This window comes from Haliotis rufescens, unplaced genomic scaffold (genome assembly GCF_023055435.1).
Source record: "Haliotis rufescens isolate VD_foot unplaced genomic scaffold, xgHalRufe1.0.p SCAF_50, whole genome shotgun sequence".
NCBI classification, from domain to species: domain Eukaryota; kingdom Metazoa; phylum Mollusca; class Gastropoda; order Lepetellida; family Haliotidae; genus Haliotis; species Haliotis rufescens.
The window spans coordinates 2,094,109-2,122,025 of NW_025964224.1; the positions used below are offsets into that span (position 1 = coordinate 2,094,109).

At 38.9% G+C, this 27,917-nt stretch overlaps 2 protein-coding genes across 12 annotated transcripts in view; both read left to right on the plus strand.

Annotated features, from left to right (window-relative positions):
- LOC124126850 (stromal interaction molecule 1-like) overlaps window positions 1-20,565 on the plus strand; it is a 107,920-nt gene extending 87,355 nt beyond the window's left edge. For 5 of the 11 annotated variants that reach the window (XM_048384779.1, XM_048384781.1, XM_048384784.1 and 2 more), the window contains 3 exons: window positions 2,473-2,653; window positions 4,605-4,700; window positions 18,653-20,565. In XM_048384779.1, coding sequence (XP_048240736.1) covers window positions 2,473-2,653; window positions 4,605-4,700; window positions 18,653-19,058 — 683 coding nt within the window. In that variant the 3' untranslated portion in view covers window positions 19,059-20,565. Of the gene's footprint in view, window positions 1-2,472; window positions 2,654-4,604; window positions 4,701-17,226; window positions 17,276-18,652 lie in introns of all 11 variants that reach the window. The other 6 variants (XM_048384780.1, XM_048384786.1, XM_048384783.1 and 3 more) reach the window with 4 other exon arrangements.
- Window positions 12,599-16,376, plus strand: LOC125374054. The gene has a single exon (XM_048384790.1). The coding sequence runs from the start codon at window positions 12,713-12,715 to the stop codon at window positions 14,870-14,872; it is 2,160 nt and encodes a 719-aa protein (XP_048240747.1). The 5' UTR covers window positions 12,599-12,712; the 3' UTR covers window positions 14,873-16,376.
- Window positions 20,566-27,917: the final 7,352 nt, after the last annotated feature.

The following is a 27,917-nucleotide window of genomic DNA, read 5'->3' on the forward strand; positions in this document are numbered from 1 at the left end:
GTAAACATCCTTCCTGGAAACAAGCATAGTTTTGAGAAATGAAACTTTATTCTGCTGCACAAAAGCTTTTTATGGAAACTTTTCATTTCTATTCTTATTAAACTCATTTTGCACTGTGTTTTTGTCACCTCTGTGAACTTGTCACCAGTGTTGATGTGGAAAAGCTTTGGATTCTTCACTCCGGAAGAACTTCTGTGTATTCCTGTTGGCTCAACTTGGTCAGAGGGAGTTCTTGTCCATAATTCAAGATGGTCGCCAGGGCAGCCATGTTGGATTTCTCAAAATTCTTCTCTGAACCGTAGAGGTTATGAAGATTTCACTTCAGAGAGAAGTCGAGAAACTTCCATTTGTGAAGATGCTCGTCTGCCATGTTATAATAAGGCTGCCATGGCTGTGTGAAGTTCTTATTCACTTTGGAACAGCTGTACTGATGTGGAACAGTGTTGTGAATTAGTCAGTGGTGACATATGGTTTCTTGTGTTGTTTCCTAGATTTCGAAGTGTTTTGTATTCCCGGTAACTGGTGTGTGCTAGCCTCAACCTTCCTAGTGTCACAGTCTTGGGCTGTCTTCCACATCGAGCTGACACAACATCATATCACTGAGATACTGTTGAATGTGGCATTATACCAAACTCACCCACTCAGACGCTCACCATTGAAATATATAACTATTACAGTGTATATTTGTCCCACCATTCTCTGATATACATAGAGAATCTCACCCAACTCTCTTTTGATATTAAATATATTAACCCAATTTGGTATTAAAGATTTCAAAAGACACAAGGTTGAGATTATTTTTGTCATCCTAAATCATTCTTCCAACTTTCAAGTTTGTAAACAGTAAAAACTTGTGTCTTGAGTGTAAAAAGTATAGCTGACAAGTTTCAGTGACAGAGAGATTTGTGATGTCATTTGATTGTGGCGTCATGGTAACCGATGACATCACAATAGTCTTCAAAGCATTGTGATGCAATTTCATCTCCTGTGGAAGACAGTTTTGGACCATAAAATAGATCAATAATGTACATGCATATTATCAAATGAAAATGATGTTAGAATTTGAAAGTTGACTATGTTTCACTGTTATGTCAGAATGTTGAGTCAAGAGGTGACTGAGCATAGAGACAGAATATAGATGGATGGAGATGGACTTATCTTGTTTTACTAACAACCCATACTAACACGTGACATGATGCTTCAACCATGTTGAGTCTGTTATGAACATACCGGTATGTTATTATCAATATATACCGTTGTGAGGATATAGATATAGATATACATATACATATATACATATACATATATAGATGTACATATATATACTGCCATGATGCTGTAGTTCTATGTTTTGTGTGTATTGTTGCCTATATACTGCTACATATGTATGTATGTTTTCTTGCAGTTTGTTTTTGATTAGATTTTCACTTTACAATTATATGAATCTTTGTGTTTGTAAACTGTGATGCTCTGACAGGGATCTGCATCTGCTGAAGACATTGGGAGTTGATGAACAATCTCTCTAAATACATTATGATTAAAAACAATAATGGTCTGGTTCTCAGGCCCTGCCCACATCATCATTAAGTTTGGTGTACCAGTACTTTTCATTTTTACTCCACTTCTATTTTTTTTAAATTCTTAAATATTCAAAGTCTCACGGTTGTCAAATACTGTATTCCAGTATTTCACTCATCAAGGAAAACATGAATACATTTATGTAGGGAGGCCTTTTCCAAGGTTGATGGTACACAAAACACACACACGAAATCACTGCCCGTCTGCCCGCACTATATTTTCAAAAGCCGTTGCCTGAGAACCAGTTCTTTTATATTTTTAAGCCTATTGCTGTAACACGGGTTATATAAAGCAAACAAAACCTGGACCTTGAGTGTCCCCCAAGCACACACGTGTGTCTGTGGAATCTGTGGCAGGTTGCTGTCCTCAATGTACACAGATGTCATGCTTCAAGATGTTTCGATTTCCATGTTTCCAGAGTTTAAGGCTGCTTGAAGAAAACCATTTTCTGAGCGATGGTTATCAAATATTTGTCAATCCTCCGCATCTAAAAATGTAAACATCAACTCAGTCATTTAAAATTATGCAATTCAGAAGAGTGAACAAGAGTCACTCAATGTGCTTGTCATAAGAGGCGACTAACGGGATCTGGTGTTCAGGCTTGCTGACTTGGTTGATGCATGTCATCGTATCCAAATTTTGTGGATCGATGCTCATGATGTTGATCACTGGATTGACTGGTCCAGACTTGATTATTTACAGACTGCCATCACATATCTGGAATATTGCTGAGTGCAGCGTAAAACAACAAATAAACAAACATTAACACAATCCAATATACAGCAGTTGTCCACCATTCATGAACCTAGTTGTAGGTGATGTGGCTGCTCTGTCCAGGATATTCCTCTAGGGTCGACCATTTCAATATGATCACTTTGCTCCTTCTGTTTGCAGCGTATAACCCTTCCTCCCAAACCAAGGGGAGTCTCCCTCGCCTGCGGTCTGCCGCCAGTTCGGGCAGCACTGGTTCCCTGAGCCGGGTCGGAATCGGCAACGGTAGCTCCAGACAGTCGGACAGTCCAAGTCCATCAGACCATGGGTCCGTCGGCCCAGTGTCTTTCCACCTCGGAGAGAAGTAAGTTATTCCCTGTAACCAGAGTTATCTCCCTTCCCTCTAGCTTTGCATGACTAGTTTCCATAGAACAGTGATGTGCCACTTGCTGGGTGTGTCTAGATATTTTTTATATTTAAGTACTATATAAGCCACAGATAGTATTTGGTTCGGCTGATCAATATGTCTTTGATTTCTGTTTTTCATTTGAGTTTGGATAAAAATTACTTTCTGTAATGTTCCAATTGACGAAGGAGTCTCTATGTGATGTAAACCCACTATAAAGTGAGGAAGCATTTCAGCTGAATAGCCATTCAACACTTCTTTGCACACTTTGCAATGTTTGAACTGATGGCCCTTTGAATCAAGGACTTTATCGATTATAGTTTTGGTATGTTCGTTAAATAAAGTTGGACTTAACCGCACGCAATAATATGAGTTTGTTTCGGAAGCGTAACTGAAAAATATATTGATCGAGAACCATGAATATCTGTACTTATTTTTGTGCCTTTGAAGAAAAATAAAACTGAGAAAATATTTCAGGTGTGCGTCATGCACCTCAACGTTTTATAATGGCTTAAGTGTTCTGTTAGCAGTACTTGTTGTAAGGGGCGACTAATGGGATTGGCAGTCAGACTCGGTGTCTTGGTTGATGCTTGTCATTGTATCCCATTTGATCGATGCTCATGATGTCAATCACTGGATTGCCTGGTCCAGACTCGATTATTTACAAACCGCCATCATATAGCTGGAATATTGCTGAGTGCGGCGTTAAACAACAAACAAACAAACAAGACATATGGCTGGACTATTGCTGAGTGCAGCATTAAACAACAAACAAATCATTAAGCAGTGTGATATGGTCTGATGCTAAATCTCATGGTTCTACTGTTAGTAAGGATGGTATACACTATGCAAATCATGGACAACCCAGCAAGTGGCATGTTACTCTCGTTACAGTAGATCTACCTTCAAGCAGGGCTTGAGGATCAGCTTCATCTCAAATTCACCTGTCATTTTCCAAGTTTGACAAAACATTTTATATTGACATAACTTCCCCGTAATATAAGTCATTTTATGTATATTATCCAGTTTTTGACTATTTGAATATATTTTTATTATTTTTTACTATTTTTACTTTTTAATTTTGTATTTTTTTCCTTTCAATGCTTACAAAATGATGTAGATTTGAATATTTGATATTTTTTTTAATTTATTCATTATAGCTGTTTTGGCTCTGTGTTATATTGTACCTTGTACACATGCCCATTTGTAACAAATTAACATGAACTCAAAATATAACAGCTTACGCACAAACATAAATTAATTATTGTATTTTACATTTATATTTAAGACAAAATCTTACAATAAAAAGAAAATGATCTGTGGCAAGTTCTAAAGTAATTTGTTCAGTAAATGGAGTTCACTAAAGTAGGATTTGGCTCACCCTTGACATGTTTCCATGGTACTCCATGTTGTTGCAGGGACTGATTACAAAGGTATGTCCTCTGAAATCAGGAATGGAATGACCTCATTAAATTTGGCATGCATGCTGAACCTGGGCCAGGCTTGAGACCGATATGTCCTCCCTCACTGACAATAACAACTTGTCTGTCTACTGTCTGGCTGCTGAACATGTTGTGACGGAGGAGAGACTGTCCTTTCTGTAGATCTGTCCTAATACTAACCAGAATGATGCTCTCTCAAGTTATTATCAGCACATTAACCTATATCATGCTTCTGTATGCATTTGAATGGGTCGCCTATATTAGAACATTCAGTGTTCATTCAGGTGTCCAGTTGTTAATGGGACATCAGTAAATGCTTCTTTCAAAGGTGTATGCAGACGCATGATTGATGAAACTAACCCTTGTTGCTCTATCTGTGATGTATTATACAACATACTCTCCAATGTAACCATGGTAACAAGTATACATGTGTTTAAAACATTAACATTGTATTTCATTGCTGCAAGGACATTTTTTCACAGCGACTACGCAAATGGAGAAACAATGTCAGCCGCGAGGTCGAGATGGCAACTTTCTTTACGACTTCTCGCCGCGAGAAAAAAGTAAATTAATTCATTCATTATTAACTGGAATGACAATGAGTGTGTTCTTTGCATAGATTTGAACCGATTCTTTCTTTGACCTTTGATCTACCTGTCATTCTGCACATGTGTTTTTACCACAGTAGTGAGGATTGCTCAGTAGGTGCCTGTGAATAACACACAACTGCTGGGTGAGGGAGTGGTGTGGTAAATAGTATCTGGCATTGATGTGTGTGTAACGTCAGCTTTTCGCTTACAGACTTGTAACATGAAGTAACACTGCAACAAGTTAAACATTTGCTGAAAACAGCCACATAGCTTTTTGGTGATTTGGGTCTTGCAAGCATTTTATCGATATATAAGTATCATCATGGAATTGGACTTCTGTATCAGAGAGTGTAGGTTCTTCTCTGTTAGTACAATCAGGGAATATTGAAGGCAGTAGGCACTTTTCTGTTATTACAGTCAGGGAATATAAAAGGGAGTAGACACTTCTCTATAAGTACAGTCAGGGAATACAAGAGGGAGTACACACTTCTCTATAAGTACATTCAGGGAATACAAGAGGGAGTAGATACTTCTGTATAAGTACAGTCAGGGAATACAAGAGGGAGTAGACACTTCTCTATAAGTACAGTCAGGGAATACAAGAGGGAGTACACACTTCTGTATAAGTACAGTCAGGGAATACACAAGGGAGTAGATACTTCTGTATAAGTACAGTCAGGGAATACAAGAGGGAGTGGACACTTCTGTATAAGTACAGTCAGGGAATACACAAGGTAGTAGACACTTCTGTATAAGTACAGTCAGGGAATACAAGAGGGAGTAGACACTTCTCTATAAGTACAGTCAGGGAATACAAGAGGGAGTACACACTTCTCTATAAGTACAGTCAGGGAATACAAGAGGGAGTAGATACTTCTCTATAAGTACAGTCAGGGAATACAAGAGGGAGTAGACACTTCTCTATAAGTACAGTCAGGGAATACAAGAGGGAGTACACACTTCTCTATAAGTACAGTCAGGGAATACAAGAGGGAGTAGATACTTCTCTATAAGTACAGTCAGGGAATACAAGAGGTAGTGGATACTTCTGTATAAGTACAGTTAGGGAATACACGAGGGAGTGGATACTTCTCTATAAGTACAGTCAGGGAATACAAGAGGTAGTAGACACTTCTCTATAAGTACAGTCAGGGAATACACGAGGGAGTAGATACTTCTGTATAAGTACACTCAGGGAATACAAGAGGTAGTAGACACTTCTGTATAAGTACAGTCAGGGAATACACAAGGGAGTAGACACTTCTGTATAAGTACAGTCAGGGAATACAAGAGGGAGTAGACACTTCTCTATAAGTACAGTCAGGGAATACACGAGGGAGTAGATACTTCTCTATAAGTACAGTCAGGGAATACACAAGGGAGTAGACACTTCTGTATAAGTACAGTCAGGGAATACAAGAGGGAGTAGACACTTCTCTATAAGTACAGTCAGGGAATACACGAGGGAGTGGACACTTCTCTATAAGTACAGTCAGGGAATACAAGAGGTAGTAGATACTTCTGTTTAAGTACAGTCAGGGAATACAAGAGGGAGTAGATACTTCTGTATAAGTACAGTCAGGGAATACACAAGGGAGTAGACACTTCTGTATAAGTACAGTCAGGGAATACAAGAGGGAGTAGACACTTCTCTATAAGTACAGTCAGGGAATACACGAGGGAGTGGACACTTCTCTATAAGTACAGTCAGGGAATACAAGAGGTAGTAGATACTTCTGTTTAAGTACAGTCAGGGAATACAAGAGGGAGTAGATACTTCTGTATAAGTACAGTCAGGGAATACACGAGGGAGTAGACACTTCTGTTTAAGTACAGTCAGGGAATACAAGAGGGAGTGGACACTTCTCTATAAGTACAGTCAGGGAATACACAAGGGAGTAGACACTTCTGTATAAGTACAGTCAGGGAATACAAGAGGGAGTAGATACTTCTGTATAAGTACAGTCAGGGAATACAAGAGGGAGTAGACACTTCTGTTTAAGTACAGTCAGGGAATACAAGAGGGAGTGGACACTTCTCTATAAGTACAGTCAGGGAATACACAAGGGAGTAGACACTTCTGTATAAGTACAGTCAGGGAATACACGAGGGAGTGGACACTTCTCTATAAGTACAGTCAGGGAATACAAGAGGTAGTAGATACTTCTGTTGAAGTACAGTCAGGGAATACAAGAGGGAGTAGATACTTCTGTATAAGTACAGTCAGGGAATACAAGAGGGAGTAGATACTTCTGTATAAGTACAGTCAGGGAATACACAAGGGAGTAGACACTTCTCTATAAGTACAGTCAGGGAATACAAGAGGGAGTAGATACTTCTGTATAAGTACAGTCAGGGAATACACAAGGGAGTAGACACTTCTCTATAAGTACAGTCAGGGAATACAAGAGGGAGTAGATACTTCTGTATAAGTACAGTCAGGGAATACAAGAGGGAGTAGATACTTCTGTATAAGTACAGTCAGGGAATACAAGAGGGAGTAGATACTTCTGTATAAGTACAGTCAGGGAATACAAGAGGGAGTAGATACTTCTGTATAAGTACAGTCAGGGAATACAAGAGGTAGTAGACACTTCTGTATAAGTACAGTCAGGGAATACAAGAGGGAGTAGATACTTCTGTATAAGTACAGTCAGGGAATACAAGAGGGAGTAGATACTTCTGTATAAGTACAGTCAGGGAATACAAGAGGTAGTAGATACTTCTGTATAAGTACAGTCAGGGAATACAAGAGGGAGTGGATACTTCTGTATAAGTACAGTCAGGGAATACAAGAGGGAGTAGATACTTCTGTATAAGTACAGTCAGGGAATACAAGAGGGAGTAGATACTTCTGTATAAGTAGTCATGGAATACAAGAGGGAGTAGACACTTCTCTATAAGTACAGTCAGGGAATACACGAGGGAGTGGATACTTCTCTATAAGTACAGTCAGGGAATACAAGAGGGAGTAGACACTTCTGTATAAGTACAGTCAGGGAATACACGAGGGAGTAGATACTTCTCTATAAGTACAGTCAGGGAATACACGAGGGAGTAGATACTTCTGTATAAGTACAGTCAGGGAATACACGAGGGAGTAGATACTTCTGTATAAGTACAGTCAGGGAATACAAGAGGGAGTAGATACTTCTATATAAGTACAGTCAGGGAATACAAGAGGGAGTAGATACTTCTGTATAAGTACAGTCAGGGAATACACGAGGGAGTAGATACTTCTGTATAAGTACAGTCAGGGAATACAAGAGGGAGTAGATACTTCTGTATAAGTACAGTCAGGGAATACACGAGGGAGTAGATACTTCTGTATAAGTACAGTCAGGGAATACAAGAGGGAGTAGATACTTCTCTATAAGTACAGTCAGGGAATACAAGAGGGAGTAGATACTTCTGTATAAGTACAGTCAGGGAATACACGAGGGAGTAGATACTTCTGTATAAGTACAGTCAGGGAATACAAGAGGGAGTAGACACTTCTGTATAAGTACACTCAGGGAATACAAGAGGGAGTAGATACTTCTCTATAAGTACAATCAGGGAATACACGAGGGAGTAGATACTTCTGTATAAGTACAGTCAGGGAATACAAGAGGTAGTAGACACTTCTGTATAAGTACAGTCAGGGAATACAAGAGGTAGTAGATACTTCTGTATAAGTACAGTCAGGGAATACAAGAGGGAGTAGATACTTCTGTATAAGTACAGTCAGGGAATACAAGAGGGAGTAGATACTTCTGTATAAGTACAGTCAGGGAATACAAGAGGGAGTAGATACTTCTGTATAAGTACAGTCAGGGAATACAAGAGGGAGTAGATACTTCTGTATAAGTACAGTCAGGGAATACAAGAGGTAGTAGACACTTCTGTATAAGTACAGTCAGGGAATACAAGAGGGAGTGGATACTTCTGTATAAGTACAGTCAGGGAATACAAGAGGGAGTAGATACTTCTGTATAAGTACAGTCAGGGAATACAAGAGGGAGTAGATACTTCTGTATAAGTACAGTCAGGGAATACACGAGGTAGTAGATACTTATGTATAAGTACAGTCAGGGAATACAAGAGGTAGTAGATACTTCTCTATAAGTACACTCAGGGAATACACGAGGGAGTGGATACTTCTGTATAAGTACAGTCAGGGAATACAAGAGGGAGTAGACACTTCTCTATAAGTACAGTCAGGGAATACACGAGGGAGTAGGCACTCTGTTGTCATACACTATGGAGAGTCGCGATGTTCTGTGCGCTGCCTCAAGGTCATAAATCCTGGGAAGTTAAGACACAGTTGCATGAGGAACGTGGACGTTGTGTTGACTGGAAAATAGCTGTTGCATGTGTTCTGTTGGGCTGTAAACTTTCACTTTGCACTGAAGTATGAGCAATCATTTAGACAACTGAGTGTGTCTTTGTTCGAAATGGTAGATATTGAGTCATTGTATAGACATTAGTACATTAGAATTAGATGTGTTAGCTCTATAGACACCTAAACAGATACTTTATTATACATAGAGGATACCAGTCTCTTCTTATTATGTGTCTCTAGTAGGTGTCGATAGCTGATTATGTAGTGTGAAAAAGTCTACTCTGTAGATCATGAGATGACAGAAACATATAAACAAGAATAAGACAACTGTTTATTATATGTTTTTGTGCATGATTTTCACAATCTTACACTGAAACCAAAGTGTCTCTGAGTTAGACTGTCAGCATAAAGTGTTAATTCACTCGATTTGGAGATACGCATAGAATTTAAATTATTATATCGCATCATAAATTTATGTATAGTTATCATATTAAATGTTATGATGTCAAATGTATCATCAAAGAACAAAAGATGAACCTTTTCTTTCTAATAATTGTAATGTGATTTAGTTTAAAACAAGACATGTTTTTGTGAATTCATTTACTAGTAGCAACAGAGGTGAACATTCGTATAAAACAGATTTTATATATTATTCTGTAGAGGAAAAGTACTTTTAGGTTTGCATCTGTTTTGTAGGGAGACACCTCCAAGTTTAGATAGAACAATAGACATATAGAACAGTAGACATATAGAACAATAGACATATAGAACAATAGACATATCGAGGGGTTAGTGCCAGAACACATTATCTTGTAAAATATTAAAATTGACTTTATGACTTTCAAAACATTGTATGACCATATATAATCCTACGCCAAAATATCTATGTACTACATTGTATATTTTAAAAGATATTCAACAAGACATAAACAACTTATCACCTAACTCTGTTCTCGTGTTGCGCCAGGATGTTCTATACTAAAATACTACATGCTGGTATACACAACATTAAAGTTTTCACTCAATTCTATTAAGCCAGAAAAACGTATCGAGAATTAACACATTCTAGCACTCTGATATAGGCTTAAGACTCCTTTAATTGGAGAGCCGTAACAACTGATAAGCATTTGAGATGTGCTGGCTTTTTGTGTTTACGATTAGAGATAAGCGCTCCCCCGCACCAGATGATGTTAACTGGTGCTAGCCTTCTATGGCCCAGGATGTTTATATCTGATTCCCGGGCTAAATTCCAGTCAGCTTATACTAATGGTCATTACTTGGTCCTGGCGTCGAAGATAAACCCCACTACACAAACGTCTTACAACGGAAATATCATAGTCCAAATTATTTTCATCAACATAAATACGTTTAAGGTAAGTAAAACTGTAAATTGAATTAAATTATCTGTTATTTTACTAATTTTTTAAAATTGATCTCTTATATTGTTATAAAGTTACGACGCAACAACACGTCTGATGATTTATATAACGGATTTTTATGTTTAAGTCATTATCAAATCAGTGTTCGTTAACTTTTAGTGTGTTCTTGGTTGTTTTCAGATAATCGCAGGGATTTTTTGTTAATTTTGCTATAAAATAGTATGTAAATGACATGGGTGAGACTTGTGGTTTTAACATAAACATCTTTCATAAACACAAGTAAAGTTTACATAAGAGTAAATATATGATACATGAAGTTAGATTGTAAATTGAGAAATAATGTCACATACACAAATATTTCAAGACCAGTGCTATGTATTGTTTTCTTTTGTTTTTTGTTTTCTTTCTATAGGCATTGGAAAATGAGTGAGTTTGATTCTGACTTCGAAGATCAAGACATTTTGGAAGCTTGCAATATTATCGAGAACAATCAGATATTACACCTTATTGTGCCACAACCACCCACCAACATGGAACCGAATCCGCTACCAACCACTGACAACCCAGTTCCATTGACGGCAACCAACATGGAACTGAATCCGCTACCAACCACTGACAACCAAATTCCATTGACGGCAACCAACATGGATGCTACTCAGCTACCAACCACTGACAACCCAGTTCCATTGACGGCAACCAACATGGATGCTAATCAGCTACCAACCACTGACAACCCAGTTCCATTGACGGCAACCAACATGGAACCGAATCCGCTACCAATCAGTGACAACGCAGATCCATTGACGGCAACCAACATGGATGCTAATCAGCTACCAACCACTGACAACCCAGTTCCATTGACGGCAACCAACATGGAACCGAATCCGCTACCAACCAGTGACAACGCAGAACCATTGACGGCAACCAACATGGATGCTAATCAGCTACCAACCACTGACAACGCAGATCCATTGCCGGCAACCAACATGGAACCGAATCCGCTACCAACCACTGACAACCCAGATCCATTGACGGCAACGAGCATGGATGCTAATCAGCTACCAACAACTGACAACACAGATCCATTGACGGCAACGAGCATGGAACCAAATCCGCAACCAACCACTGACAACCCAGATCCATTGGCGGCAACCAACATGGAAGCTAATCAGTTACCAACCACTGACAACCCAGATCCATTGGCGGCAACCAGCATGGAAGCGAATCAATTACCAACCACTGACAACCCAGATCCATTGGCGGCAACCAGCATGGAAGCTAATCAATTACCAACCACTGACAACCCAGATCCATTGACGGCAACCAACATGGAAACTGATCAGCTACCAACCACTGACGGCGCAGATCCATTGACGGCAACCAACATGGATGCTAATCAGGTACAAACTACTGACAACACAGATCCTTTGTCGGCAACGCATATGAAAGCCCCTCAAGACTACATAGAGCCACGTCCCAGTAATACCAGTGAGGGAGGAAATGAAAATGAATTTGACAGCTCTGATGACGAACCTTTAATTTATTTGGGGAAATATAGACATACACATGTTGAAAGTAGCATCGAAACATCATCAGAAGAGTACCTTCCGAATGAAGAAGATTTATGCTCGTCTGACACCACTGAATCGGAAACAGAATTGACAATACCAAATCAGAAGAATATTGTTCATAGCAAATTTCATGAAAGGTCAAGTGGGGAATTGGAGGAAACTGTTGTTCTGAAGACATTACATGAAAGTCATACCAACTACATGTATGAATCTAAAATGAAAAAGTTTCACACGGAGAGATTAGAACAACTTCTGCATTGTAATGGATACAAGTTACTGAAGGTACCGGCTGATGGAAATTGCTTTTTTAAGGCTTCTGCACTTCAACTTAATGTGAGTGAATGTGAACTGAGGAAACAACTGTGTGATCATCTTGATGATAATATCATCACTTATTCCGATTTCTATGCTGAAGTGGAGGAAAACAACCTGGAAACATGGCAAAGTTATTCACTGGAAGTGGAACATCTTCGCAGGAATGGATATTTCACCAATAAGGTTGCTGATTTCCTGCCATTAGCACTTGCTAACTGGTCAGGTCGTGGTGTCCGTATTTTCTCCAGCAAGGCATCAACTCCCGTAATTGATGTCCAACCTACAATTCGTCAACAATGCACTGAGAGAAGAATAATCCTCGCATTTACATCCATAAAAGGTATTGAAGATCATTATGATGCATGCACACCACTGGCTAACCATTTGTCAAACACAATGATAGAAAATAACATCACAAAATCTTCTCAGTACTCAAGTACTCAACATGAAACAACAGAAGCATGTGCTTCTGGAGCTACCTGTCCTGGAACGTCCACATCAGCTGCAAGTTGTCTCCAGTCCATCAGCATCTCTGATGTTTCTTGTACTGCTGTAAATGAACGCAACCATGTAATGCCAGAAGACCCTGTGATCAGTTCAAATACTTCAAGTCCAGTTCCAGTATCTTCACAGCATGGTGCCGACACAGTGTCATCAGGTAATACAGCATCAACCCCAAACAAACAGAACCCATCTCGATCTGCAACTCCAAGAAAGTCGTCAGCCTTCCATACACCTCCTAGAAAGGTGCTGTTTAGAAAGAGACGTGCGACGCCCGAGACATGGTTAAAAAATCAAAGGAAACACCTGAGATTAGGTGGAATGGAATATGTGAACCAGCAAGGGAAGACCATGAAAGGAAAATCGGTTAAAGCAGTCGACTGCTCAAAATGTAGATATAAGTGCACCCAGAAGATCCCCGAAGAAGCTCGACACAGTATATTTAAAGCATTTAGAAGCTTGTCATCATATGAAAGGCAAAAGGATTTTGTTTGTTCCAACACTGATGAAAAGAAAACCCGTACATACCTGGATGACAGTGAAAGAAAGGTGGAAAAGAAACGCCAAGTCTATCGGGCATTTAATCTACAGTGGGAAGGAACAAGACATCTTGTTTGCAAGAAGTTTTTCATGAAGACTCTTGACATTGGGGAGTCATACATCAGCCATGCCTTACAGCACAAGAGCCAGGGAACCTTTGGGAGCACAGAACGTCGCGGTAGACATAAGCCACACAATAAAACTGCCAGTGATCGCTTGACAAAAGTAAGGGAACACATTGAGTCATTTCCTAAGATGGATGCCCACTACACAAGAAAAGATACAAACAGGCAATTTTTAGGACCAGAATTGAATATTAAAAAGATGTATGAACTTTATAAGGAAAGGTGTGCTGCAGACAACAAAGAACCAGTGTCCTCATCACTCTACAGAAACGTCTTCAATAAAGAATATAATTTTTCTTTCCATGTACCAAAGAAGGACCAGTGTTCGCTTTGTCAGCAATATTACAGAGAAAGAGACACTGGTTGCCTGACAGAACAATTAACAAAGGATTTCAATGAACACCAAGCCAGAAAAATCAGAGCTCGAGAGGCAAAGATTAAGGACAAAGCACTTGCCTTGACAGAATCCTCTGTCTTTGTTGGAACATTTGACCTTGAGGCAGTATTGTACACGCCATGTTCGCTAGTTAGCGAAATTTTCTATATGAGAAAACTGAATTGTTATAATTTCACAGTGCATGATGCTGTTCACAAGAGCGGTACATGTTTTCTGTGGTCAGAGGTTGATGCCCAGAGAGGTTCATGCGAAATTGCATCATGTTTACAAATACAGTTGAAAGCAATGCCTCCTAACATCAACCATGTTATCCTGTATTCAGATACATGCACAGGGCAGAATAGGAACCAATATGTTGCTGCTTCCCTACTTCATGCTGTCACTACCACTGACCACATTGATGTCATTGACCATAAATTCTTGGAGCCAGGACACACCCAAATGGAGTGCGATGCAATTCACTCCAGTATTGAATTCGCCAAAAAGAAGACAAGTATTTTTGTTCCCAGCCAGTGGGATACTGTTATCAGAATGGCAAGAAGGAAGGACCCCTATCTCGTTATTCCAATCAAACACACGGATGTAATGGACTTCAAGAAATTGGCACATCAAAGACTGAAAAATACTAAAGTGGACACGGATGGTGGTAGAGTTAACTGGCTAAATGTTCGCTGGCTGCGGTTTATGAAGACTAGCCCTGACAGCATTTACTTCAAAACTGAACACAATGATGAGCAGTTCAGAGAAATCAAGGTTACAGCAGGCAGTAGACGAGGTAGACCTCTGAACACAACCAACTCCCTTACTTGTAGATACACTGGGAAGCAAGAAATATCACATGCGAAGAAGAAAGACTTGTTATCTCTTTGTAGATCTGGTATTATTCCAAGCGAATATCATGAGTACTACAAAGCTCTCCCAACTGGTAACAGACCTGATTGTCTACCGGTACCAGATGCTATGGAGGAAGACTATGACACAGACATTGCATAATATGATGTGTGACTGTGGTGCTGTGTTCATTATCGCACTAATATAGCTATGTGTGCGTACGCGCGTACGCGCGTGCGTAAGTGCGTGTGATTGCACTAGTCCGGACTAATGCCAATATTATTGTGCCAGCCCGCTGAGATACTATGCCGCAGTTAAACATGAATACCCGACTCAGATTTGTGGAAGTCTGACAGTGCTGAAATGCTGATCCTGGCTATATTATATCTGACAAGTTCCTGCATTACTTCCTTATTTATTTCCTTTTTAGTGAGCCACAACAATCGCGTGAATGTTCAAGCTAAGAATTCCATTTACTGTTAGGAACGTAAAATGATTGTAACCACATTAAAATGTCTTATGACAGCTAGGTTGGATATCCGAATACAATCTGAGATAACTGATCTTAAGAACTGCAGTATTTGTATGTTCATAAATTGACTTTGAATGAAGCTCAGCTGGAAAAAGTATTATATTTTTTGTGAATACTGCGAGTTATGTCACCATTTTGAAAATTGAACGTTGGGTACAGATCTGTCTATCTATTTATCTATCACTTTTTACATATTATATACTGGTTTATAGATAATAAGCTAAATATGTACCCACTGTTTTATAAAAGAATATATATTTACATAAACAAAGGTTTTAAAAGGATCTTCTATTCATCTATAATTTATAGAATAACGTTTCTCCGTTAACTTTGTGTGACACATTTCCACTCATTAGCATTACAGCCTAACATTAACTTAATTTTGCAGACTAATTAGCTTTTTAGTTTTGAAACAAACAATGCAATATAAATGTAAATGTACAGCATTTAATAAAATGAACAATGTTTGGTAAAGGCAACACTGACATTACTTTAGTTCTTTTAGGCAATGCCAGATAATCGTTAAAGCTGGTAAGTGATTATAACCACGTGTTTGTAGCAAGCGATGCTTTAGAGTGTCAGCTTACACCAGGATAATGGTATCAGCCTGTGTGTCACGCAGACTCTGTGGTTGAGCCGTTACCAGCTGTCGGGAGATAAGCTGTTATTGCTATTAATTGGCTTGCTCATTGAGAAAGTTTCTGAAGCATAAACGTATGTCCTGTGTTTGGGGTAATTTGACGCAAGCAGGAATGTTATCATTTATCAGGGCCACAATGTATCACTTCTGTTTACAAGGATCTGGGCCTCACATTTCCCCTTTCCTGTATAATGTTTATGCTGCCAGATGGAGTTGCCTTTATTTACTTCGCTTTGGCTGAAAGTCTAGCTGAATTTCTTTGGGGAAGAGATATGCCAGAACATCGTATATATTTCAGGTTATCTTTATTACATGTTAATATCAATGTTATGTTGAAAAAACAAGATATACTGTTTGGCACACTTAATGACAATGGCTGGAAACAATATTGCTAATAAAACTTCAAGTGGTGCTTTTTAGCACCATTTCAAACTTTTGAAGTGGGATTTCTCACATCTAGGGAAAATGGAGATAAGTGGTTCTGGCACTAACCCCTCGTTATAGAACAGTAGACATATAGAACAATAGACATAGAACAATAGACATATAGGACAATAGACATATAGAGCAGTAGACATATAGAACAGTAGACATATAGAACAGTAGACATATAGAACAATAGACATATAGAACAGTGTAGACATATAGAACAGTAGACATATAGAACAGTAGACATATAGAACAGTAGACATATAGAGACATATAGAACAGTAGACATATAGAACAGTAGACATATAGAACAATAGACATATAGAACAATAGACATATAGAACAATAGACATATAGAACAGTAGACATATAGAACAATAGACATATAGAACAATAGACATATAGAACACACTGGGCTCCAGGGCAATATCAACTTTCAGACTTCCAGCCCTCCCTGTGACAGGTGCAGGTGTGCCGACACAAGGGATCCGTGTTGTACGAACCACTAACGCAAGAAGCACTGTCAACATGTTGTTTATTACCCCAGTAACTGGGTGTTAAAACTTCTTGGCCTCTCGTAATCCCTGATTTTGCACTACTCCTGAAATGACGACTTGTAACCTACCCCCAACATCACGCCCTTGTTTCGTCACACCCCACCAAAAGCTTCATTGATAACATGCTCGGTTCTCAGGCACAGGCTCTTAACAAACAAAAGTTTCATATTTCATTCCATGTTAGATGATAATAAATAAATTATTTTGCTAAGAGTTTCTTTTTTACTATGCACTTTTACAAAGTCTTTGCCAGAGAACCAATGTAGTCTATCTGAAGTATTGTGTTGAATGTGGTTGAACTCTGCTTGGTGAATAACCTTCTTTCTCTATTCTTGTGTCTCTTCTTTGCATGGTGTAGGGGGCTGGGCATGAAGCAAGGGGCCATTCCTAACTTTAGACCTGCGCATGTAAGTTGCCAGTTTCATCATCATCCCTTGTCTGACATGTAGGCAGTCACAGGCCAGAGTGCCTGACTGTCAGCTTCCTCATTGTCTTGAAGTTAATAACTAATTACAATAGAGTGACCTCCCTTGATTGTGTGCCATTGCATCGCTTGCTGCCGGCCACTATCACCACCAGCATGCTTGATGCAGGGCTGCAGGCAATGTACAGCCTCAACTGCCCACTCCTCCACTCACCCACTCACCCACTCACCCACTCACCATCACAGGTGATTGTCAGGATCTCACCACCTCATGGTAGTATGTCTGACGAAGGTATTAATGCTGTCATCTGTTTAGCGACATCGAGACATGGTAGGTGTTTGCGTTGAGTGTTGCAATGAGAAGAAATGCATCAACACACTACTAAGTTTATCTTCAATTTTGCAATGACCAATATGAATATTTGATGCAGCATGGTTGCATGTTGATGTAGCATCCAGTTGTAAGTTGGAGAAATGTTCTAACTGTATAACTTGTAAACATTTCTGCTACATTTCTCATTTAGGTGACACTGATGTCTTTGACATTTTGAACACTGAATGTTTGTGTAATTTTATATTAAGAATGAGGGTTAAGAAATATATTTTATATTGTCGTCACTACTTGTTAAAACCCTGTGGATTGTTGCTCATAATATCAATCACTGGTTTGTCTGGTCCAGACTCGATTATTTACAGGCAGACATCATACAGCTACAGAATTGCTGAGTGCAGCATTAATCAACAAACAAGCACATCAATGTAAACACAAATACCAGGACATTTCCGTTGAGAGAGCTTGCCCTTAGACTGTGTGTGTTTGGTACTCTTGTGTTCTGACATAGTTGAAAGTCACCTTCTTGTCATGGATTGCAGTGGCACTGTTTAATATGACCATGTCTATATTGTACATCTTGCACTGACCCTAACAACCACCACTCAACTCTGTAAGCACAGCAGCAGTGCATTTTTGCTTTATTCATCACCCAGACCATGTACTCCATATTTTTGTGGTCTCTCATGTGAAATAATATAGTATGTCAATGCCAATTAACAGACTTTCAAAACAATTTCAGCTTAAATGTTACCTGAAGAGTAAGTATTTCAATGTACAGTAAACTATGTTTAAAACAAACATGCTTATAACGAACTGATGGATATAGTGAACTGTTTTTGGTCCCGGACATTTACTGTGTACATGCTCATAACAAACTACGGTTATAACGAACTAAAATTAGTGGTTCCCTTGAGTTCATTATAACCGTAGTTTACTGTACCAGTTTGAAAAGACTGATCGTGAGGTTTGATCTTTTGGCTGGTATTGAAACCAAAAGTAAAAGTTTGAGTTTGTTTTGTTTTCCAGCTCCCAGCACCACCACCACCATCCTCACCATCATCTTCTTCATCACGGAGGCCTGAATGGACATCTCCTAGCAAATAGCCCCATATCTGAGTCTCCCACGGGATCTGTGTCGGAGCAAATCAACTCACTAACTCGATCATTTGAAGACCGGGCCTACACATCGAAAATCCCCCACTCGCAGTCGTATCACAATTCTCTCTCCGACTCGGACTCCAACATCAGTGGCATGACTCAGAGTTTGTCCACATCTGCATTAAAGAAGATGGCTGTGAATGGCGATGACTCATCCCGCGAGTCGTCAGAAGACAAGGACATTGTTAGTGCGGACAGTGATAAAAAGAAGAGGAAAAAGACATCCTTCTTCAAGATGTTGCGGAAAGGCGGAAATAAAACGAAAGCGTCTTAGCAGATGTTCTCTTTATTTATTGTCCTCGGTACTTTCTTCCTGGCTAGCTTACTTTCATTCTCAATGTATCCGATTTCTTTTGTTTGATGTTGTTTCTTATGACTTACATTGAATGAAACGTATTGCAAAATCAAAATCCATGCTGTACTGCATTTGTTTAGAGCCATATTTTCAGTGGTATGCATTTCTTGTTTCTTGATTGTGTCCTCGGAGGCTGGTTATGTTGAGCTGGACCAATGGTACAATCTTGGTTTGACCTTGATTTCTTGTATCTCCTGCTGAACTGATTTGATCGGCAGCAGTCGATCACATGTGTTGATGATCATTCTTAATTGTATTTGTCAATAGGGCGAATGATATTTTGCTCTCTACCTGCAATGGAACAGTCTACTTTAGACAGAAGTGACAAGTTCGAGACCCGACACTCCCAGACTTGTACATAGAAGTTACATAATGACACAAGGTGTTTGTGAAACGGAGCACTTTGCACACGGAAGTGGGTACGGATGAGAAAGTGTTTGGAGGTATTGTGCATTCTTGTGAAGCTATTGTAATATGACTATGAGTGTATGTGCACACATATTCTGGCAGAACTATAGGTGTACGACCTTAAGCTGTGGACCTCTGGATGTAAGGTAAACATTCCATCAAGGAATCATGACTCCTCGAATTTCTTGTGAATGCTGTAATAAAAAATGGCTTTGAAAAAGATAGGAAAGTTTTGTAACATATTTTGTAATTTTTAAACATTTTTTACAAAACTTGAATGTTGCTATTTTCACTTCCCAGATTTATTAAGGAATGTTTTGGATATAGCATAAATCCTTGGAATTGAAAGAGATATTTGAAATATATGAGGCAAATTAAGCATGCGGCAGTTGCTGCAGTTTTGTTCTAATCAGTGTACTGGACATCTCCATGTAGCGCATACAAGTTGTAAGATAAAGGGCATTGGTTGGTTACAACTCCATGTGTGCTGTTGAATAACTGGGAGTAGGAATCAGAAAGGTTGCCTGACCTATTTCAGCCTGAGTGTTTTGTGATATATTCTATTGATCAAAGTCCCATATTGTGTGATATCAGCTTTGCCTTGTCTTTCATCCATGAATGTCACTAACAGTAGTCAACAGTAGTTGTTTAGTACACAGCAGACGAAGACAGTAATGCAGGGGAATGAGGAGTAATGTAGAGTAATGTAGCTTTAATATGGAATAAAACACAAAGTGTGATTTAATTTTGTCCAAAAATAGTTGAAATGTGTTTACATTTGATTTGAAGTCGCCACTGGTATATTCATGTTTAAAAGGTTTCCAGTGTGTTTCTAGTGTGTTTCTAGAGATGGCTGAAAGTTTCCTGGACATCAGTTAATGTGATAAATATGACGTGACATCTTCCCGAGGCAAGTGAGTTAACTGACTTTAAAAGTCCAGTTACCACCCTTGCCGAACTAGGCTGGTATTATGGAGTTACGTTTTGGCTGGGCTAACGAGTCTATGCATAGTCCAATCAAAATTGCGCACCGAAATCGAAATCCGGTTTGTAATATGTCGTGCACACTTCTGTCGATTGCAGGATTTGCAAAGCATGTGCACCGCCAACTCGTTGTTTACAGATATTTTCCAAGTCTTTTCATGTTTTTAATCAAGGTGCTCACGTGATTTGATGCACTTTGCTATGTAAGACCTGTTTTATCACAATATAGATCTTGATTATCAATCAGATCGTTTTGACAAATGCAAGTGATACGAGAGGTGGAATCTGATTGGTCCATAGGAGAGGCTTAGAAGGAACATAACTCGTAATAACCACTGGTGGCGCTACAGTCGAGCCCAGGAATTCCAGCCTAGTTCGGCAAGGGTGGAAACTGGACTTTTATAGTCAGTTAACTCCCTTGCCTTGGGAAGATGATGACGTGACAGCTGTGTGACAACTAACTCATTCAGCATCAACTCCCTACATCTGAAGTACCCGATCTATGTGTTTATCACCGGTCTTAGGGAGTTAAAATCAGGTGCTCGGTAGCTGATGTTTTGTTATATCACTGTAAGGACAATGCTATTTGTTCACTGTAAGGATAATGCTATTTGTTCACTGTAAGGATAATGCAATTTGTTCACTGTAAGGACAATGCTATTTGTTCACTGTAAGGACAATGCCAATTGTTCACTGTAAGGACAATGCTAATTGTTCACTGTAAGGATAATGCTATTTGTTCACTGTAAGGATAATGCTATTTGTTCACTGTAAGGACAATGCTATTTGTTCACTGTAAGGACAATGCTAATTGTTCACTGTAAGGACAATGCTATTTGTTCACTGTAAGGACAATGCTATTTGTTCACTGTAAGGACTGCCATTTGTTCACTGTAAGGATAATGCAATTTGTTCACTGTAAGGACAATGGTTTTTGTTCACTGTAAGGACAATGCTATTTGGTCACTGTAAGGACTGCCATTTGTTCACTGTAAGGACAATGGTTTTTGTTCACTGTAAGGACAATGGTTTTTGTTCACTGTAAGGACAATGCTATTTGTTCACTGTAGGGATAATGCTATTTGTTCACTGTTAGGACAATGCTATTTGTTCACTGTAAGGATAATGCTATTTTTTTTATACATAATTTTAAATGAATAATGTAATGCCAAAATATCTGTTTTAAATGAGAGATAACAGCGCAAGAAAGATAAGGAAGTAAACGTTAGTATTTGTATCATAATGAGAAAGTATGTGTATCATAATGAGAAACATTCAATGCAATGATACCATGAGAGTCAACTGATGAATGGGGAATGCTGCCTGGCCACCAAATAAATGCAAAATGCTCATCGTCCACACCCCAAAGTAATCCGATGCTTCAATAAACATGTGCTACCTTGCAGTGGTATGAGGACCACAAACACAGTACTGTCAAGGGTGTATGTGCTTCCAGTTTTGTGATAGGTGTGGTGCAACGAGAAGAGTACCGTGCTAATGATGGTGTATATGTGTGTCAGAATTGATATAATTGAGAAGAATGATGCCAAATGTTTGTCTGCTTGATAGTTGTCAAACGTTGGTACACTAGAAATGGATTAAGTTAATGATGCCTGTTGAAATTTGCCTTTATGATGATATGTTTCAAGAAATATTTGTCTGCATTTTCACCTTCACTTGCCCAACAACCTCCACCTCCCCATAGTTAACTGTTTAACTGCTTGATTGGCATTCATTTTCTTATACCCCATAGCAACAACCATCTCCCCAGGAACTACCCCCCCCCCATAGCAACAACCATTTCCCCAGGAACTACCTCCCCCATAGCAACAATCTTCTCCCCAGGAACTACCTCCCCCATAGCAACAATCTTCTCTCTAACAAACCCCCCCCCATAGCAACAACCTCTCGACTCACATGGCAACTGCTTTCAACCTTTCAGAACCAAACCTTCATCATAAAATGCTAGTTGTGGTGAAGTGTGGTGTCTTTAACTGGCGTTTACAAATGTAAGACACCAGTTGCTGTGAGAACAAGATACAGGCTCCGATGAAGTGTGGTGTCTTTAACTGACATTTACAAATGTAAGACACCAGTTGCTGTGACAACAAGATACAGGCTCCGATGAAGTGTGGTGTCTTTAACTGACATTTACAAATGTAAGACACCAGTTGCTGTGAGAACAAGATACAGGCTCCGATGAAGTGTGGTGTCTTTAACTGACATTTACATATGTAGGACTCCAGTTGCTGTGAGAACAAGATACAGGCTCCGATGAAATGTGGTGTCTTTAACTGACATTTACATATGTAGGACTCCAGTTGCTGTGAGAACAAGATACAGGCTCCGATGAAGTGTGGTGTCTTTAACTGACATTTACATATGTAGGACTCCAGTTGTTGTGAGAACAAGATACAGGATACATTATAGATGTCGCTGCTATGAACTTGCATCCCAATGCTTTGCTGACCATTGTGACATCATTGGTTACACTGCTTATTACTGTCTACAAACTGAAAAAGTTTGAAGGATGATGTTGGATGATAAATAAAATCTCACCCTTGTGTCTTTTGATATCAAATATATAAATAAAAATGGATAAAACTCTTGAGGATTGCCAAGGAGTTTTCCACATTTATCAATAGTCCAAAGACACTCGGGTGAGATTCTATATTGATTATACATGCCTGGTTGTATCCTATTAGTTTGCAGAGTGTTGTTGTTATGTGTACATTGTATTCAACTGTTGTACATACAGCAGTGTACATACCCATGCTTCAAACACGATTGCTCTTACTACAATCAGACAACTTACCAGTGAGTGGGGTCAGGCGTCTGTCATGTGCTTGTCGAAGTAGGCACTACTGTCTGGTTCCTCCTCAGTAATTGTGTCACATGGATGCAAATAGTTACCAAGATCGTCCAGGAGAGGTTTCCAAGAAATCTTGGCAGCTTTCAATATGAACGTGATAGGGCAAATATAGAGTGGGTGTATTGTCATGTTTATTTTTGTCAAATGTGCATTTATATGTGCTAGGTTTACATATAATGACTTTCTTTGTAAGGTACTTTGTAAGTGTATATATGTTGTATGACTGGGGACACAGTCGGTGATATTGTATGCATGAATGTGTCTACAGCCCCATATCAAACAGTACAACTCTGTGTAACGGCCCACATCAGTGTCAGCCATGTATGTTGATTCTGGCCATAACGGATTCCTCTTAATTATGCTATTGATTGTTCTTGTCATTCCTTTTATCAATTTATCGACATAATTGTTGTTTTTTGTCATTTTAATATGGACAGCCTCATGGGTAATGCTGTTTGCTAGATATATGTGTTGGTTAAATATGTTGTGAACATATCTGGTGTCTGAGAATAATTCACAAAGTTAATGTCTACCTGCCTCACTGTCTCTGAGGATGGTTTTCAAGGACATGAGACCAATGGGGCGTTTAGCCCTGCCACTTGCAGTGTTGCCGTTTGTGGTTGCTTTTGGAAGAAACTGTAAGGGTGATCTTCCATGTTCCCTCGTCAGAGTCAATACAGACCAAGGTTAGTTAAGATCAAAGTCCAGATATTGCACCGCTGTGCATCCATGGAACAAGGTGATGACCTATTTCTAATGAATGTCAGTTTTCAAAAACAATATCTTTGTGTCAAAGTGGGATCACAGCCATACAGATTTGTCCTGTCTGGATTCTAGTGTCGTCTGTTTGTGTAAGATATACCATTACTGCTTTCTGTCTGTTTGCTTTTAATTATGTATTGATCTTGTCTGTGCAATAGAGTTTTGGATATGAGATTGTTCTTCATTTTCCAAAGTTTTATGAGAATCCAGTTCTGGTTCTTTCTGTTAATTGTCAGCCGAACCCTCATTCCTTCAGACACATTCCGGAATCATGAAGATCCGAATATTTTTGGTTTTGACTAAATTCACATGTTAAAGGCAATATTCATTTGCCTTCTCTCAACAAATGGAACCTTGAAGCATCCTGTTTCGATTCAATTAATGGCCATTCCAAAGAAATTAATGCCATTACACATCTTAGTTACATTTCAGTGTCACTTGAGAAATACATTCTGTATTTTCTTTTTTCAGTAGACAGCAACTCTATGTTGTAGGCTTCCAGTAGAACTATATGAATATGTTCTGTCAAAATCTGCATTCCACCATTATTGGAACTTTGTAAGATGTGTTCGATTTTAGTTTGTTTGTTTGTTTGTTTGTTGTTTAACGCCGCACTCAGCAATATTCCAGCTATATGACGGCAGTCTGTAAATAATCGAGTCTGGACCAGACAGTCCAGTAATTCACATCATGAGCATTGATCCACGCAAAAGGGATAGGATGACATGCATCAACCAAGTCAGCGAACCTGACCGCCCGATCCCCTTAGTCTCCGCTTATGACAAGCATAGTCGTCTCTTACGGCAAGCATTGGTGGCTGAAGACATATTCTTGCTTACAAGATAGAGGCATAGGAATTTGGGTGACAAGGTTCCACTTTATTGGGCATGTGTTAACTAAGACCAGAAGTGACACAGAAAATTATCATAGTTTTGTTATTAAGACAGCTAATGGCATAGAATTTTCAGTTTCAAAATTTCAATTCTACCCCGGATCTTCACCGAGTATATCGTGGCAGTGCATTTCAATATTCAACCACCTCTCCAAGTGTATTTTCAACTTAGGGATTTAATAAAACGACATTATTTTATGTCACAATCCACAGAAATGTCTCATAAGATGGAACAGTTGTTCTTTGAAATTTTTGTTTGGAACAAATGAAAGAATGAGAAAATATTCAGGCATGTCATTAAATAGCATACTCATTCTTGTGACATGAAGTATCCATTGAACGGAAGCTTCACACAGGATTCACACAACGGGAGTTCCTAATAGGACTGTTGTAAATGTTGAATGATGGAAATGACTTAACCTAGAAACTATTCTCTACTTAATGGAACCACGTCTCATGATGATAGATAATATCACTTCCATCTCCCTATCCTGTGCTGTTGGAATTCCTTGAGATGTGCACGATCTGATCCCTCATTGTTTTGTTTTGTTTTTCTTCTTGCGTACTGTTGTAAACATTCCCACATATATTATTTGAAAAACGATGTAGAATTGTGCCAAGTTCTTATTCGATAGATATAATATCTGAAGAATGCTTTAATGTTTCAGTGGGAATCTGTTTCTCGCCCACACCAGTACAAATTCCCTCTTTGTTAACGTTGACATCAGTAACGACAGGAGTAGATGGTCCAGATGATGTAATCCATCTATTTCAAAGGTTTCTTCACACAGATACTGTGTTGTTTTTAAATTTCAATGATTTTATGGAAGTTCATCATTATTACTGGCAGTCTCACCTCGACCTCACTGTGGTCTTGCTGACCTGTGATTCATGCATGTGATTTGCATATCATTACCCTAATTAGTGATACCCAAGAGATGTATTATTGTTTTTATGTATATAAATAATGTAGGCAAGATTACTGCTTGATATATATTACTGACTGGATTTATATAAATCACGTGATACAACTTTCCTGTCACACTGCAATGGTTACTTTATGCAAATGTGATTCATTAATGGTGATATGAAATGATATGTATTGATATACATACATCTATCGCTTGCCTTTCCATTACTCCTACACTCTATCTTCAGCATGTTTTCATCAAATGATCATTCTTTTGACTCTTTGCAAGGTCTCTTGAGAAAGCAACATTCTTGTACCTTCAAACCCATGATGACATTGGATAATAAAACTTTCGTGACTCGTGAAATACTTTTCAATCATGACTATCATTTTCAGATCATGATTGTTGTGAGAATCGTGTTTTATCTAATGGGTATATAAGTAGATCTATTGCTGCAATGTAAAGAGTCAAAGTATCAAAGTTTTGTCCATATTTTTGTATTCTTTCTCATACTGCTGGTTTGATATGAAGCCGGTATTTTGTACAGTTGAACTCAGACCTTCCTGTGTACGATACTTTAAACTTGTATATTGAATGCTATATCCTTGCAATCTGTTAATAAATTGTTTTTTCTAAGCAATAAGGATTTGTCTTGATATGCTTCAATCCGTGTATCTAAGAAGTTCACTGTGAACAATTGAGGATAAAAGTGTCATTGGCGAACAACTTACTTCGGAAAACAACTGAGCACCATGAATTGCTGCACATTAGACATCTTGACCAATGGTGGTCCCTGGTGTACAATTGCAGTTGGTTTAAATGTCTTTGTGACTTGGGTGTAACACTGATCTATGAAGAGTGTACCAGTTGTATGTGAGCGTGTCATCGAGGAAAGCCCAAAGTGACGAGTGTAAACGCTGACCACCTTGGTGAAAGCCGCGAATACAGAGTCCTGACACACCAAGGACCGTATTCAGACAGTGGACAGAGTTGTATGGATAACAACTTCTTTATTATACTAACCCGTGAAGATCAGGGGTAGAATAGGTCTTCAGCAACCAATGCGTGCCGTAAAAGACGACTATGCTTGTCGTAAGAGGCGACTAACGGGATCGTGTGGTCAGGCTCGCTGACTTGGTTGATCCATGTCATCGTATCCCAATTGAGTAGATCCATGCTCATAATGTCAATCACTGGACTGTCTGGTCCAGACTTGTTTTTATTTACAGACCACCGTCATATAGCTGTAATATTGCTGAGTGCGGCGTTAAACAACAAACCAAACCATCGTCTACCGTTGTCAAGCAAGACTGACTAATGAACATGGTCCAGAATTATATATGGTAGATGAAGGATTAACAGTAATAACAATTACCATACACGAGAGGGATTAACGTGAATAAGTTCACTAATAACAGAAGGATGATGTACCAATGTGAAAAGGTTCCCTAATAACAGAAGGATGATGTACCAACGTGAATAGGTTCACTAATAACAGAAGGATGATGTAACAAAGTGAATAGGTTCACTAATAACAAGGATGATGTACCAACGTGAATAGGTTCACTTATAACAGAAGGATGATGTTACAACATGAATAGGTTCACTAATAACAGAAGGATGATGTAACAACGTGAATAGGTTCACTAATAACAGAAAGATGATGTTCCAACGTGAATAGGTTCACTAATAACAGAAAGATGATGTTACAACGTGAATAGGTTCACTAATAACAGAAGGATGATGTACCAACGTGAATAGGTTCACTAATAACAGAAGGATGATGTACCAACGTGAATAGGTTCACTTATAACAGAAAGATGATGTTACAACGTGAATAGGTTTACTAATAACAGAAGGATGATGTACCAACGTGAATAGGTTCACTAATAACAGAAGGATGATGTTACAACGTGAATAGGTTCACTAATAACAGAAGGATGATGTAA

What these genes read in the sequence shown, in the direction of transcription:
- LOC125374054 (XM_048384790.1), top strand. Translation starts at nt 12,713, where the DNA reads ATGATAGAAAATAACATCACAAAATCTTCTCAGTACTCAAGTACTCAA.